Consider the following 14,921-nt stretch of genomic DNA (forward strand, 5'->3'; position numbering starts at 1 on the left):
CAAACACTAGCAGATGGGATAAGCTTAGATTGGCACCTTTTTCGGCATGGACGAGTTGGGCCGAAAGGCTTGTTTCCGTATAACATAACTCTGACTTTATCTTAAAAAGCTTCAATAACAATATAAAGAGATTGGAGCAAAAATAAATATAGTCCCATAGAGACAACAACTGGCAAAATTAATGTGGGGGATTTAAAAAAAAAATCCCAAATATTTGTTTCTTGGTATAAGACATGTTTCTACAATACTAGTGATAAAAATGGAAGGGGCAAAGGCTCCAATCTTTTTTTTATCGTGTCCATCTTGTTACAAATGTTGACCTCACTGTCATCGTCTGTCCTGAAAAGGACGCAAGTTTCCGGCGACAATCAGTGGAAGCCATCACTTGTCGCAGTAGATGATGGTGGTAGCAGAATTAGCTCAGGATACTTCCAGTTTCCAGCAAGGCTCCAATGATAGTGGTTAACCTAGAGTAATTAATATCATGAGATATGAACAATTTACATCGGGGAGACTAAGCGGCGGTTGGGTGATCGTTTCGCCGAACACCTCCGCTCAGTCCGCATTAACCTACCTGAACTCCCGGTGGCTCAGCACTTCAGCTCCCCCTCCCATTCCCAATCCGACCTCTCTGTCCTGGGTCTCCTCCATTGCCAGAGTGAGCAACACCGGAAATTGGAGGAACAGCACCTCATATTCCGCCTGGGCAGCTTGCATCCTGATGGCATGAATGTTGAATTCTCCCAATTTTGCTAGCCCTTCCTGTCTCCTCCCCTTCCTTAACCCTCGAGCTGTCTCCTCCCATCCCCCCGCCCTCGGGCTCCTCCTCCTCCCCTTTTTTCCTTCCTTCTCCCCTCCCACCCCCCATCAGTCTGAAGAAGGGTTTTGGCCCGAAACGTTGCCTATTTTCTTCGCTCGATAGATGCTGCTGCACCCGCTGAGTTTCTCCAGCAATTTTGTGTACCAGAGAAATTAAGGGACTGAAATGGACAAATGCCCTGGAACCAACTACAAACATTCATGGTTCTAAGGGAGGTAGCTGTAAAAATTGCAGGTGCATTAGCAATGATATTTCCAAATTCACCATTTTCTAAAAGATTGGAAGGCGGCAAATTTGACATCGCAAATTAAGAAAGCATGGAGAGAGGGGAAAAAAATAAACTATAGGCTAATTAGCCCGACATCTGCCATAATGTGCAAAATGGACAGCCCTTCATGCGTAGAAAATCATAATATTATTAAGCGAGTCATGGCAAATTTAAGTGAAAATAATCAGAGAGAAAAATGTGGGGAAATGTGAAATTGTGCCACTTAATCCAGCCACTTAAGAATCGAAATATGGATTAATATCTAAATGGAGAGAGACTACAAAGAGTGAAGTTCTGAAATCTTGGTGTTCTGGACTATGAATCTCACAAAGTTAGCAGGTAGGTTCAACATGTGATGAAGCAAACACGCAGCAGAATGTTGGCCTTCATGACAAAGGGGTTGAAGGTCATTTTCAGATTGACAGGCTGGTTATCCTGCATCCAGTGACTCACCTCATACTATTCAGGACACTACTGCCCGTTTGATCGATCCACTTGCATTTCCCAGACTCAACCTCTACTGCTCAAAAAGAACAAGGGTAGTAATTTAATGGGATAACCACCCCCTACACATTCTCCACCCCACAGAGTTTCTCACCATTCTGACTTTGTCGTCACACGATCTAAGTCCTGGAACTCCTTTCCTAGCAGCACTGGGAGAATCTTCACCAATAAAGACTGCTGGAGTTTCATAAGGTGCTTTGCCATCCCTTTGTCAAGCAGATGCTGCCCAACCTGCTGAGTACTTTCAGCATTTCCTGTTCACATTTCACATTTCCTGTATCAGCAGCTTTTTAGATTTTAATTCCCAACCTTGAGATCACCATCAACCACATCTCTAATAGTTACTTGATCAAACTCATGGTAATATATTTGCAGAGTTAGTTTGTCTTTTAGGTCTCAAATGCTCTGCATGTATGCATTCAGACATTAATTTTCATCTTTTATAACCTTTTACCTTGAATTTACTTTGTTTACCAACCAATGTGCTATTGTGGTAACCATACCGACCCTTCCTATCTCAGTCCGGATGATCATTTCCCAAATTACTGCATTGCTCACACACAAACGCACATCAGCGTTTTTCCTTTAGTTTCAAGCTTTCTCTTCATCCAATGGTAGAGATTTTCTATAAACGTTCAAAATAATTATGAAGAGAAATGTCAAAGCGCAGTTGGCTCTTCCTGCTCTTGCTTTGGGATCACATTTAATAATCTAGTATGGACTCCTGAAAAATGAACGTCATCATATCTGATTCTATGGATTTTGTTTGTGCTTTGGTGTATTTGAGTGAAAATGCTGAGGTCTGAAGCTGAGTTTAATTTGTTTTTCTTTGTTTATGCAAGATTAAGGAATTTCAAGAAATTAGCAAGAAAAACCTGGCTCCAAAATCGAAAAGGACCCAAAAAGCAAATGACAGAGGCACCAACTCACGAAAGAAGAGTAAAAAGGAAGAGGGAATAAAAAGTACAGATGCCCTCATGAAGCAGTTGCAACAGGTATCAATCAGTCCATGATTTTAATTAACTTAGTATCACTTGGAATCTTGGGACTGAGATCAGACAGTAAAATCATTTCAATCAATTACAGGGAATTCTCTAATCTTTTGCATGGCATAGTACCTCCCTGATGCCAGGTTATAGGGCAAGAAGAATTTGTTCAGATTCATGGCACAACCAAGCAAAATATAATAAATTGAGCTGAAGTGAAAAGGGGGGGAAACGAAATAGAATATGAGAATGAAATATAATTTAACATAAAGGATTGCAAGAGTATGTATGTTAAATATTTACATGATTGTTCATGAATGAATCTGTAGATTACATGCCAGGCTGTTGCTGTGCTTCTCTCTATTGTGGGCATTATTATCATTTTTATTCCCCCAGCAACTGTCCCTCCTCCCTTTGATGGAACCTACCGTCGAGGTGAATTTTGGCCTCTTTCCTCCATTTGGGAGCAGTCCCTTCAATAGCAAGAACCAACTGAAAGGATCATTTGGGAATGCAGTGCTGGATAGTGTTCCTGATTACTACTCGCAGCTTCTCTACAAGGTAAATGTGACTGAAATTACACTTATGGTTGCGTTTAGCATAATTTGCTGAGATAAGTTGAGTAAAAAAGATCTAGTTTTCCCTGCAGAATAATGTGATTGAGTCATTCAGCTGTAATTGGAAATGGGCCCTTTGGCCCAACCTTTGGTTGTGTGTGTGTGTGTGTGTGTGGTTGTGTGTGTGTGTGTGTATGTGTGTGTGTGTGTGTGTGTGTGTGTGTGTGTGTGTCTCTCTGTGACCACATGCACTGAATGGGTCAGTTTCCACCCACAAATACATTCCGCGGTGAATAATAACCGGTGGTGCAGCGGTAGTTGCTGCCTCACTGCGCCAGAGACCCGGGTTCGATCCTGACTACGGGTGCTGTCTCCCTGTGTTTGAGCGGGTTTCCTCCCACACTCCAAAGACGTCCGGGTTTGTCGGTTAATTGGCTTCAGTAGAAATTGTTCATTGTCCCTAGTGTGTAGGATAGTGCCAGTGTACGGGATGAATTGCTGGTCCGTGTGGACTCGGTCGGCCAAAGATACCGTTTCCACGCTTTACAGTCTAAAGAGGAGTTGATGAGTATGTGAGTGAATACATTTCCTGTACCTCTGCAAATAAGATGATGAATGGGATTGTTCCACTGGGTGCCAGCAGGAACACAATGAGTTGAATTGGCTCATCCTGTGTTTGCAGGTATTGTGTCACTGCTTTGTAAAGTGTGAATTAAGTCTCTGACAGAGTGTTTTCTGTTGCCTTCCAAAGTTAAATCTTGTTTGTTGGCATCTGATAAAAAGCAGTGAGTCAAAAAAGTAGTTTGGATCTGGTCAAAGCAAATGAATGGATCAGTAGTGATGAAAATGCTGTCTGGAACGTAGGTGAGTGGAGACTTGCAGACAGAAATAGCCCAGCATGTTGAAATCAAAAATCATTCTGAGAATATATTGGTAATCTAAGTCAAGTACTTTAGGTGAAACATTTTGTATGCAGGTTGAGCTTCAGAAAAATATGGTATTTCAAACCAAAGACAACTATCTCAACTATACTTCTTCCCACCCTGCTTGCTGCAAACTCTCTATCCCCTACCAATTCCTCCGTCTATTCCACATCTGGACGCAGCCATGATCAAGATGAGGTGTCTATTCTATCTGCGCCCAAGATGAGGTGTTCCATACTAGAACATCTGAGATGTCCTCATTCTTCAGGGAACGAGGGTTCCCCTCTCCCATCATAGATGAGGCCCTCACTTGTGTCTCCTCAGTACCCGGCAGCTCTGCCCTTGCTCCCCCTCCCCCAAGTCGCAAAAGAGACAGAATCCCCATAGTCCTTACCTTCCACCCCATCAGCCGTCGCATACAGCACATACTCTGAAATTTCCGCCACATCCAACGGGATCCCACCATTAGCCGCATTTTCCCATCTCCACACCTTTCCGCCTTCTGCAGAGACCGTTCTCTCTCTCTCTCTCTCACTCTCTTGCTCTCTTTTTTGCATATCTTTCATTGTCCACACCACCCCCTATATCTCTCGTTTCCCTTATCCCGAACCAGCCTGAGGAACAATCTCGACCCGAAACGTCACCCATTCCTTCTCTCCAGAGATGCTGCCTGTCCCGCTGAGTTACTCCAGCATTTTGTGTTTACAAATTATTTCATAATGCTGTCTTAAGTGTATGCATTTGTTGTGTTCTGTACATGTTTGTGGAAGAACATCTTGCAGATATTTGCTGCTTTATAACTTTCAAAAGAAAGTTGCATTGGTTTGGACCTTGAGTGCAAGGTCGTCTCTTTCCATTTTCTGGCATTGTCGATTAAATTTTCTGTCCGTCTTCAGCAGAACAATTTGAGTAACCCACCAACGCCACCCTCTTCGCTGCCTCCTACGCCGCCTCCCTCTGTTCAGCAGAAACTGGTTAATGGTTTAGCCACTTCTGAGGAGCTCACTGAAAGACAGAAAGAACATGAAGGACAAAAAGGTATGAGAATTCATTAGAGAAAAACTATTGGCACAATAAATAATGATTTGATCTAACGCTATCAAGAGGGATGTTTTGATTTTGGTGAGTAGTAAAAGTTGTGTTGGGTGGGGAGTTGATGGGAATGTGGGGAGAATAAAATTGGTGTAGGGGAGAACCATGCAAACATATGTGTTTGGTGACCAGTGCAGACTCAGTGGCCCGAATTTGCCGTTTCCACAATGCATCTCGCTATGACTGAGTCGGGGAGTTGACGGCCGCTGGTCGATGGGCAGCGGTGCATCGTCAGTAGCATCATCATACTCCTCAGATTGTAACCAATAAACAACTCTGTACACCTTGTTTTCCCTCAACCTTTCAATTTTGGTATTGTAAACTACAAGTTTTGGCTCTTCAAACCACACATGACATGCCTTTCTGCCCACTACTTTCCCATTAAGAATATGCTGTAGATCATCACATTTAGAGTAGTCCAAATTCTGATCATCTCTGCGAATGCTGTCTAAATCACTCATTTGCTGGGAATTCGGATTGACAATTTTGCATTTCTTCTTCGGAGACATCTGTTTAAAATGTAAAGGACAAAAAACACTGAACAGCATTAACAGAAACAAGTTATTATTTGCAGTTTTAGTAAAAATGATAAAGTTAAACGCTAAAACAAATAGTAAATGCCCAACAAAAAATTCATACTCATCAGTTTCATCTAATCAATTAAATTCATCTAAATTCAATTACTAGATCTAAACATGTTTCCATTTCTTAAGGACCTTAAAGTTAACAACTGTTGCCCAACCCACCGAAATCCTACCATTCACGTACACAATAGTTAGGGGTGACTTACAGTGGCCAGTTCACCGACCACCAGCATGTCTTTGGAGGAAACTGGAGCACCCAGGGGAAACCCCTGGAGTCGCACGGAGGATGTGGAAACTCCACACCTAGTATTTCAGTATTCAGTATTTACTTTAATATCATTTCACTGAGTACTTACATACACAGAAGAAACGAAAAATTGTTTCTCATCAGTTCCTGTCAGTGCAGTTAATAAAAGCAGAATAAATGCATGCAACTTTAAAATTAACATATCTAAAATCGACCTAAAAATTGAACTAAAAACAGACATTCAGACCGAACAGTGGCTTTACCTTGGCAGGGATCTAGCTGTCAAAGTATGGGCGAGGTTAGATGTGTTGGTGTATGATGTATGGGGAGGGGACACAGCCCGTTAACTAGTTTTATTGCCTGTGGGAAGAAGCTGTGTAACATCCTGCTGGTTCTGCAGCTGATGGTCCTGTACCTCTTCCCAGATTCCCACACAGATGAGACTCGAGGTCAGGATTGAACCCTGATCACTGGAGTAAAAAGGCAACAGCTCTACTAGCTGTGCCATTTGGGTGCCCAAATCTTAAATTAATTTGTTTTTTTTTAAAGATGGATTGATTTTGAGTGATATTCTTGTGCAAAAATTTTTTTCAAATGCTATTATGTTTTATTGTAAAGTTGGAATTAAACTGAAGTGATTGTATTTAATTAGAAAACCTTTTACTGGTGAGATTCCCTATCTTGTCATATTGGTTTTAATTTCTGATATGCCCGTGGCAAGGTACAGAGCTCACAGTTGAATATTATGTAACTTTTGTCCTTGGTTTATTTATTACAATGCAGTGTAATGCTATTTTTATTCTACTTCATTGCAGATCTCATGACGACAGAACTGAAAAATATGGACATGTTGGCTTCCTTGCCCACACCACCACACAATCAAAATGAAGATCTAAGGTTTTTTATTCCCAGCTAAGACTTCTTTAAAATTCTATTCATTCTTTTTCTTAAATGCTCACTGATTTATTTTAAGTCTTCAATTTTCATAAGAGCAAAGCTTTAATGCCCCTGTCCCACTTAGGAAACCTGAACGGAAACCTCTGGAGACTTTGCGCTCCACCCAAGGTTTCCGTGCGGTTCCCGGAGGTTTTTGTCAGTCTCCCTACCTGCAACCTCCGGCAACCACCTGCAACTGCCGGGAACCGCACGGAAAGCTTGGCAGAGGCGCAAAGTCTCCAGAGGTTTCCATTCAGGTTTCCTAAGTGGGACAGGGGCATTACTGCCGTAAGTCACTGTGCTATTTACACAAAGTAGCAGGTGGATTTTGTACCTAATTGGCATGCAATCCTAGAGCATTGTGCAAAGGCATTGCTCCTTCTTCCTTGTAACAGGTCGCCAAATTGATAAATATAACTTTTGTTAACAGCTTGGGGAAGTTAATGTTGGAAATACTTCCTTCCTATCGTTTCAAGAAGTATGGTAGCATAATGGATAAGTTACTGGGTTAGTATCCAGCGATTTGGCCTTTTAAACTGGAGACCAATTTGAATCCCAATATAGCAGCTGGGAGATTTAAATTCAAATGATTCAATAAATCTGGATTTTAAAAGGTAGTCTCAGTAATGGTAATTATGAAGCTACCAGATTGGCATAAAAACCCATTTGGTTTTCTAATGCTCCTCATACAAGAATATCTGCTTCCCTTGTCCAGTTTGTTTTGTGTGACCCCTTCAGGAATACATCACAAGCTCTGGCATATCACAGAATAAGCATGTGCAACCAAGGATGAATTATTTTCCTTTTTTTTTAATTTTAAGATTACTTTTAAAGTAACCAAAGTTCTAGAGTGAAAATGAAACAGCCGATTGAAGGAAAGCACACAGGGGATGTCCAGTTGCCTTATGATCAGAATCTACCTGCAGTCCAGGATGTTGCGGCAGTTCTAAATCGTAAAGAAATTGATTCATACTTTCTTCTCAACAGTAGAGCGGAGTTGGAAGAGGACAGACAAACCCCTGACAGCATTGTGCCGGCATCCTCACCAGAAAGTGTTCTTGGGCAGGAAACATCCCGGTTTCCCTTGCTGACTGAAGTGAAGGAAGAGTCCATGGACCGTGCCCTATCTCCTGTCATTCCCATCATTCCAGGAGCTTGTATCCCAGGTTAGTATGAGAAATTAGTAATTGCCAATTAGGCAACGTTTAATCATTGCTTACAATGTTTACCGTGATCCTGTGGTCACAAAGAATTCTATAATACCTTTCTAATTTTATCCCTGCACCTTCTGCAATGTTTTGCCCTGCACCAAGTTTCTTCAATGTTGAACACTCGGTATTTGTCATTAACTTGCCTTTTAATGCCATTTCCAACCCCGTGTGTTCCTTAACTTCCTGATTTGGGAATCCCCTCTATTTTAGTGGGAAAATACTTAGTCCAAACCGTCATCTTATTGAATGCCTTCAACTCATGATGCTGATTTCCCTTCATGTTGCAGATTATAGTCCATTTTTTCACCAGCTCATATCGGTAGATTTTTTCTCTCCATCTGGTTTAACTTATTTTCTGTCACTTTGGTAAATCTAACTAAATTATGATTGCTGTCTCCAAATTATTTTCCCACTGCTCACATTTCCCCCTTTGTCCAGTTAAATCCTTGAAACAAAGTCCTGTACTGCCCCCTCTTGATCAGTTTGTGAAATACTTTTTTTAAACATTCTCTTGAATAAGCAAGTTCGGTATTCTGACTGCGCATGCCCAGGTCATAGGTCACTCGCGATAAACACGCTCGGCAACCGTGCCGCCGTATGCACACAGACCTGCACCTCATCCATAGCCAGGATCGGACCCGGGTCTCTGGCGCCGCAAGCGCTGCCGAACCGCCACTGGACCATCCCCGTCTCCTCCCGAGTGCCCCAGGCCCACGGCCAGCGCGGAGAAGAAGAGCTAACTCCAGCTCAACTCTGCCTGTCCCGCCGGGTTAACCTACAGCCCTGGACTGACAGGACACCAGCCCGGAGCAGTGGAGTTAGCGGTTCTTCTCCACGCTGGTTGTAAGCCTGGGCCGCCACTCCCGTCTGACTTGCGTCAGTCCAGGGCTGTCGGTTAACCCGGCGGGACAGGCAGAGTTGAGCTGGAGTCAGCGCTGCTTCTCCGCGCTGGCTGTGGGCCTGGGGAGCCGCTCCTGTCTGTCTCCCAATGTCTCCGTCCGCCCCCCGATGGGGGTGGCGCACTCGGGAGGGGACGGGGATGGTCCAGTGGCGTTCGGCGGTGCTTGCAGCGCCAGAGACCCAGGTTCAATCCTGGCTGCGGACGAGGCGCAGTTGCCGAGAGTGTTTATCTCGAGTGACCTTTGACATATCCCATGATTCGTTGCGCTTTTCGGAATACTAAACTCGCTTATTCATTTCAAGGATTCAAGATAGTGAATAAGGTTGTGGACGATTACAGCAGGATCTGGATCGATTGGCCAGGAGGGCTGAGGAATGGTTGATGGAATTTAATACAGAGAAGTGTGAGGTGTTGCATTTTGTGACGTTGAACAGGGGCAGGACCTACACAGTAAATAGTAGGCCTACGGGTAGTGTTGTTGAGCAGAGGGATCTAGGAGTACAAGTGCATGGTTCCTTGAAGGTCGAGACACAGGTAGATAAAGGTGGTCAAAAAGGCTTTTGGCACTTTGGCCTTCATCAGTTAGAGTATTGAGTCTAGAAGTTGGGAGGTTATGTTGCAGTTATATAAAGACGTTGGTGAGACCGCATTTAGAATATTGTGTTCAGTTCTGGGCACTGTTGTAGGAAAGATATTGTCAAGTTTGAAAGGGTTCAGAAAAGATCTATGGTCATCTCATAGTGGCATCAGAATCCTCCCAATATTAGTTATTATGTATGACATACGTTGTTAATCCATATGCAGGAGCACCTGGTGCAAAATGTCATTTAAATGGTCTTTAAACTTGGACTTGCTAATGCAATATGTAAATGATACTTCTATTCAAATAAGTAAATACAGTGTTTTAGGTTTTTTTTTTAATTTTAAGGAAAAATAACAAGCACTGTGGTATTTAATGTCTTGCTAAGTCCACATTTCAATTCTGAGTTACTAATTTGTCCATTTCAAATGCTTGTTTCTCTTTAGTATTTCCTGACACAAAGCCATTTGTAAATACAGAACCATTTGTCGAAAATACTGAGAAGGACGCACCTTTCTCTGGTCCATGGAAGAGTGAAAAAGGAAACCAGGTTGCAGTCACACTCACTGTCTCAGGAACTGTTGCCAAGGTAAATAACTAATTTAAACCTATTCTGGTCTCGTTCTTGGCAGTTTGATTCATGCCAGCTGGTGTCATTAGAGTCGTATTGCACAAAATCATTCAATGTTCTCCTGTTTACCACAGGTAGACATCGTACAAAATGTAATGCAAATTCTGTACACATTAACACTGAACAAATACATCTCTGAGATGAAGATATAGGTATAAAGAAACAAGATTAGGAATGGTACAAACTGGTTTCATGTCTTTAATATCTCAATAACTTTTATTTGTTATAGGATATAAATAGAATGATGACGGTTCTTGCTCAGTTGCTCCAAATGAAGATCCCGGGATCCTACGAAGTTGCGGATGTTCCAGACAGCTCACGGTCTTTCCTGCCAGGTGGGAAAAAATCCACGTTGGAAGCCCCTGATCAAGGTATGTGTAACTACGTAATTTGAATCCGTCGTTGGGAATTAGATATTTCCCATGGATAATAAATCCTATGCTCCAGAAGCGAAAAATAACAATTGTGCCACTCTGGTCATTTCTATTCAAGTAAGCAAAGCAACAGTTTCTAAACTAACTTTGGAGTCGGAAATTGACTCTTGACGTCCTGTGTTTTCCACTGGCGGGGTTTTGGCACGTATTTGATTTCCTTAATGGCTCAGCATTTAAAATAGATGGTTTACTATATCGTTTGTTGTCGATTTCAGTTTGTTAACAATTAAAGTAATGAAAAAATACTGTTGGATTCATCATACCTCATATGCTGCCTATTATATTCTTGGCTCTGTTTCATTAACCCCACAAAGCAAGGTTGCCCCCAAACACCACCCATCCCGAACACTATTTAATTATTTATTTCAGCGTGCATCACTCATTGAATTATATAGAAATTACAACAATCGGGCCATTTGACCCAACTCTCGTTGAAGCTTCCATGTATACTTCCTTACAATAGAGGGGAGGCTATTTCAGCCCATCAGGTCTATGTCAGCTCACAGAGCAATCCAGTTAATCTACCAACCCGCGTATCTTTTGGGATGTGGGAAGAAACTAGAAACCCTAAACTGGAGGAGGACACATGTGGTCGCAGAGAGAAAATGCGTACTCCACTTCGACAGCACCCAAGGTCAGGATTGAACCTGGGTTACTGGAGTTGTGACTCAACAATTTTATTAGCTACATCACTGTGCCCCAAAGACGTTTCCTCCATTTGAGCAGTACTACTCAACTCTCAATACAAAACAGTAACAACAGTCGTACATACTTCCGGATTACCAAACTAGCACTGTTTTCCTTGCTAGTTGATAATGTTGACGTTTGAATTATTTTTCTTAGTAGGCTCCAAAGAAGATTCAGTGGATTTGGAGAAACTGGTGTTGGAAAAACATAATTGGTTCAAGCAGTATGATGTCACGTTACCAGGCTCTGCCCTTAAGAAACCAGGGGAAGAGATGGCAACTGCCACACCGGTATGTGTATACTCCCAGCTGAAGAGCATGTGGTTATTGGGATACATTTCGATGGGGAGAGCGATATTTAAGTATGACGAGCGATGGTAACGGAATCCCTGATTTCTTGGAGCTTGCATAAGAACTCTGAGAAGTTTCCTCATTTTCCTGAAATTAACCACAATTACTCTTTTTAGTTTATTTCCTCCTGAAGTTATCTTGACAATTGTATATGATGATCTCATTGATCATTTAGTAAAATGTTCCTCAACTGTAATCCACTTACATGTCAGAGTGGTTGATGGTCAAGACCCCAGACTGCCAGATGAAATCTGGTTGGTACACAAACATGATTTTCAAACACACTTTGAGAACAGTAGAGACATTGTTTTTTTTTAAGAAGAAAGCGTTCACGTTTTCAGTGACATCCATGACTCGGCTGGTAGCAATCTTGGCAGGCAGAAAGCTTTCAATTCTGACTCCAGAGATGTGAATTGAAAAATATATGCATCACTTTAATGCAGCACTTATTCAGTGCTACACTATACTGTGACAGATTTTTCAGATGACATATTAAACAGAAACGTAATGGGTTGTCTTGTGAAGTTAAAGGTGGTATCCATAATGTCCTTCATTCAACATCACTAAAACTAATTACCTGGTCCTATCATTGATCTTTTTAGGAACTTAATGTACAAAGATTGGCTGGTGCATTTCTTGCAGTTGATGTTTACACTTGTGACTGTACTTAAAAGTATTTAAATGGTCTGCAAACATCAACGACAGCCCTTAGCGGAAGGCAATTAGCAATGTGAGCTCGGCTAGAGTGGGAAGAGGTTGCAGAGGTATGGTAGCACATACTGTGGAAGGACTACCAGATAAGGTCAAGAATTTTCAAATCGATGCATTGGGGAATGAAAATTGGCTGAAACCAATGTTGCCACGGAGGCGCTGTGCAGAAAGATTTGAATGACACTTTTTTTTAAAATGAGAAACCGATTGTTGTTTTCAATATATTGGTAACTTATGTTGTTTCAAAACATAATGTCTTCTATTGCTGTTCTCTCTTCAGGAAACTTCCTCAGAATGTCCAACCAAGGAAAGAATTGTGGTGCATCATTATAGCAATAATATGTCTATACTCGATGTTCACCAGCTTCCCATAATACAGCCAGAGAGTTCTCCACCCTCATCCCCAAGTATATCATCACCTGGAACTCCAGCAGAGTCAAGCAAGCCTGATCCATCAATTGAATCACCAAAGATCAAGCATCCTCTCCCACTGGATGAAAAGCAGTTTGAGGAACCTCAACCACTGATGAAGAGATGGCGAGGAATCCGTTGGAAGCGTTTGGAATTTAAACTCATATTTCATAAAGGGAAATTTAAACATGTCTCACAACATGAAATTGAAGAACTCATTCAGAAGCTGGGGACATCATTGAAACCAGACCCCATGCCCAAGGACACTCGGCGGTGCTGCTTCTGTCATGAAGATGGTGATGGAACAACAGATGGGCCAGCAAGACTGTTGAATCTGGATTTGGATTTGTGGGTCCATCTAAACTGTGCGTTGTGGTCCTCTGAAGTTTATGAGACTCAGGCAGGGGCACTGATAAATGTGGAAGTGGCTTTCCACAGGGGACTCACCACAAAGTGTGCTTTTTGTCAAAAGACCGGTGCCACTACGGGTTGCCATCGGGTTCGGTGCCCAAACACCTACCATTTTGCTTGTGCTATCCGTGCCCGGTGTATGTTTTTTAAGGACAAGACCATGCTCTGCAGTCAACATAAATTGAAAGGAGCAAATGAACAGGAAATTCGTTGTTTTGCCGTTTACCGCCGCGTCTACATTCAGAGGGATGAGGTGAAGCAGATCGCCAGCATTGTGCAGCGTGGCAAACGCAGCCATATGTTCAGGGTTGGCGGCCTGATTTTTCATACCATCGGTCAGTTGCTCCCCCATCAGATGCAGGAATTCCACAGTGTAACCGCTCTTTATCCAATTGGATTTGAAGCGACTCGAATTTATTGGAGTATGCGATACACCAACAGGCGTTGCTGCTACCACTGCACCATCAATGATACGAATGGAAAACCCGAGTTTGATGTCCAGATTATTGAACAAGGACATGAGGATTTGATTGTTACTGATTGGACCCCACAAGGTAAAATATGACCAAATCATGTTCAGAATAAATATTGAACTCAAATATTAGCTGCGGTTTAGAAATACTTAATGGCCCCATCCAATCCTTAACTCCAAAAATGTCAACAGGAAACCTGCCTCTTAATATAATTTTATGAAACATGCCATATCACTTTGAATGCAATACTTCCTCTCCCACGTATTATTTTAAATGTTAGCATCTCATCCTGTGTAGCTTCAGTGCAGTTTATGCAGTTGGCTTTCACTCTTAAATTTATAGTGTTGGAATTGTTTATTCCTGATTATATTTACTAATTGTAATGCTCTTGGTGCACACTGGTGCAGATGACAACCTTGTATTCTGTCCTGATTGTGACCTGTAGAAATTATTATTCTGTTAATGTCTTGTTAAAAATGTATTATTCGGTTCTATTTTCAAATGCTACTCATAATTTCCATTATTGCCATGTGTGGTCAGCTAACGTTTCATAGCAGATGGGACAGATATCTGTGGTACATTTAGCATAATGGAAAAGTGCATCTAATACCACCGTATATTGTGCTGCTGATCTGTTGACATGCTTTAGTCAGTGTAAACGGGTTGGGAAAGTGAAACATTTTTGAACTGAGTATTTTTGGTACTTAAGCTGTTGAACCATAACTTGTAAATGACCAGTGTGTATTTTCTACATCCTCTCATTTCTCAGGAGTTTGGAACAGAATTCTTGAACCGATTGTGAGGCTGCGTAAAGAAGCAGACATGCTGAGACTTTTTCCTGATTATATTAAAGGAGAGGATATGTTTGGTCTGACTATCCACGCTGTCCTGAGGATCGCAGAATCGGTAAGAAAAGATAAGCCCCAAATAAAGAAGTACCTGCAAATTCAGGTTCTTGAAGTACTTATTATTGGATCAGCATATAATGTAAACATCTATCTCGGCTTGTACTCGCTAGAATTTAGAAGATTGAGGGGGGATCTTATAGAAACTTACAAAATTCTTAAGGGGTTGGACAGGCTTGATGCAGGAAGATTGTTCCCGATGTTGGGGAAGTCCAGAACAAGGGGTCACAGTTTAAGGGTAAGGGGGAAACCGTTTAGGACCGAGATGAGGAAAACATTTTTCACACAGAGAGTGGTGA

The 14,921-nt window shown here is 42.0% G+C and overlaps 1 protein-coding gene across 11 annotated transcripts in view; it reads left to right on the top strand.

Moving 5' to 3' along the window:
• Window positions 1-14,921, top strand: part of kmt2d (lysine (K)-specific methyltransferase 2D) — a 133,672-nt gene that overhangs the window by 108,619 nt on the left and 10,132 nt on the right. For 5 of the 11 annotated variants that reach the window (XM_055664511.1, XM_055664503.1, XM_055664513.1 and 2 more), the window contains 10 exons: window positions 2,435-2,587; window positions 2,975-3,139; window positions 4,955-5,096; window positions 6,797-6,878; window positions 7,905-8,083; window positions 10,056-10,198; window positions 10,470-10,611; window positions 11,518-11,651; window positions 12,703-13,798; window positions 14,487-14,623. In XM_055664511.1, coding sequence (XP_055520486.1) covers window positions 2,435-2,587; window positions 2,975-3,139; window positions 4,955-5,096; window positions 6,797-6,878; window positions 7,905-8,083; window positions 10,056-10,198; window positions 10,470-10,611; window positions 11,518-11,651; window positions 12,703-13,798; window positions 14,487-14,623 — 2,373 coding nt within the window. The remainder of the gene's footprint in view (window positions 1-2,434; window positions 2,588-2,974; window positions 3,140-4,954; window positions 5,097-6,796; window positions 6,879-7,904; window positions 8,084-10,055; window positions 10,199-10,469; window positions 10,612-11,517; window positions 11,652-12,702; window positions 13,799-14,486; window positions 14,624-14,921) is intronic. The other 6 variants (XM_055664514.1, XM_055664510.1, XM_055664509.1 and 3 more) reach the window with 5 other exon arrangements.

The sequence above is a fragment of the Leucoraja erinacea genome, chromosome 40 (genome assembly GCF_028641065.1).
Source record: "Leucoraja erinacea ecotype New England chromosome 40, Leri_hhj_1, whole genome shotgun sequence".
In the NCBI taxonomy this organism is placed as follows: domain Eukaryota; kingdom Metazoa; phylum Chordata; class Chondrichthyes; order Rajiformes; family Rajidae; genus Leucoraja; species Leucoraja erinaceus.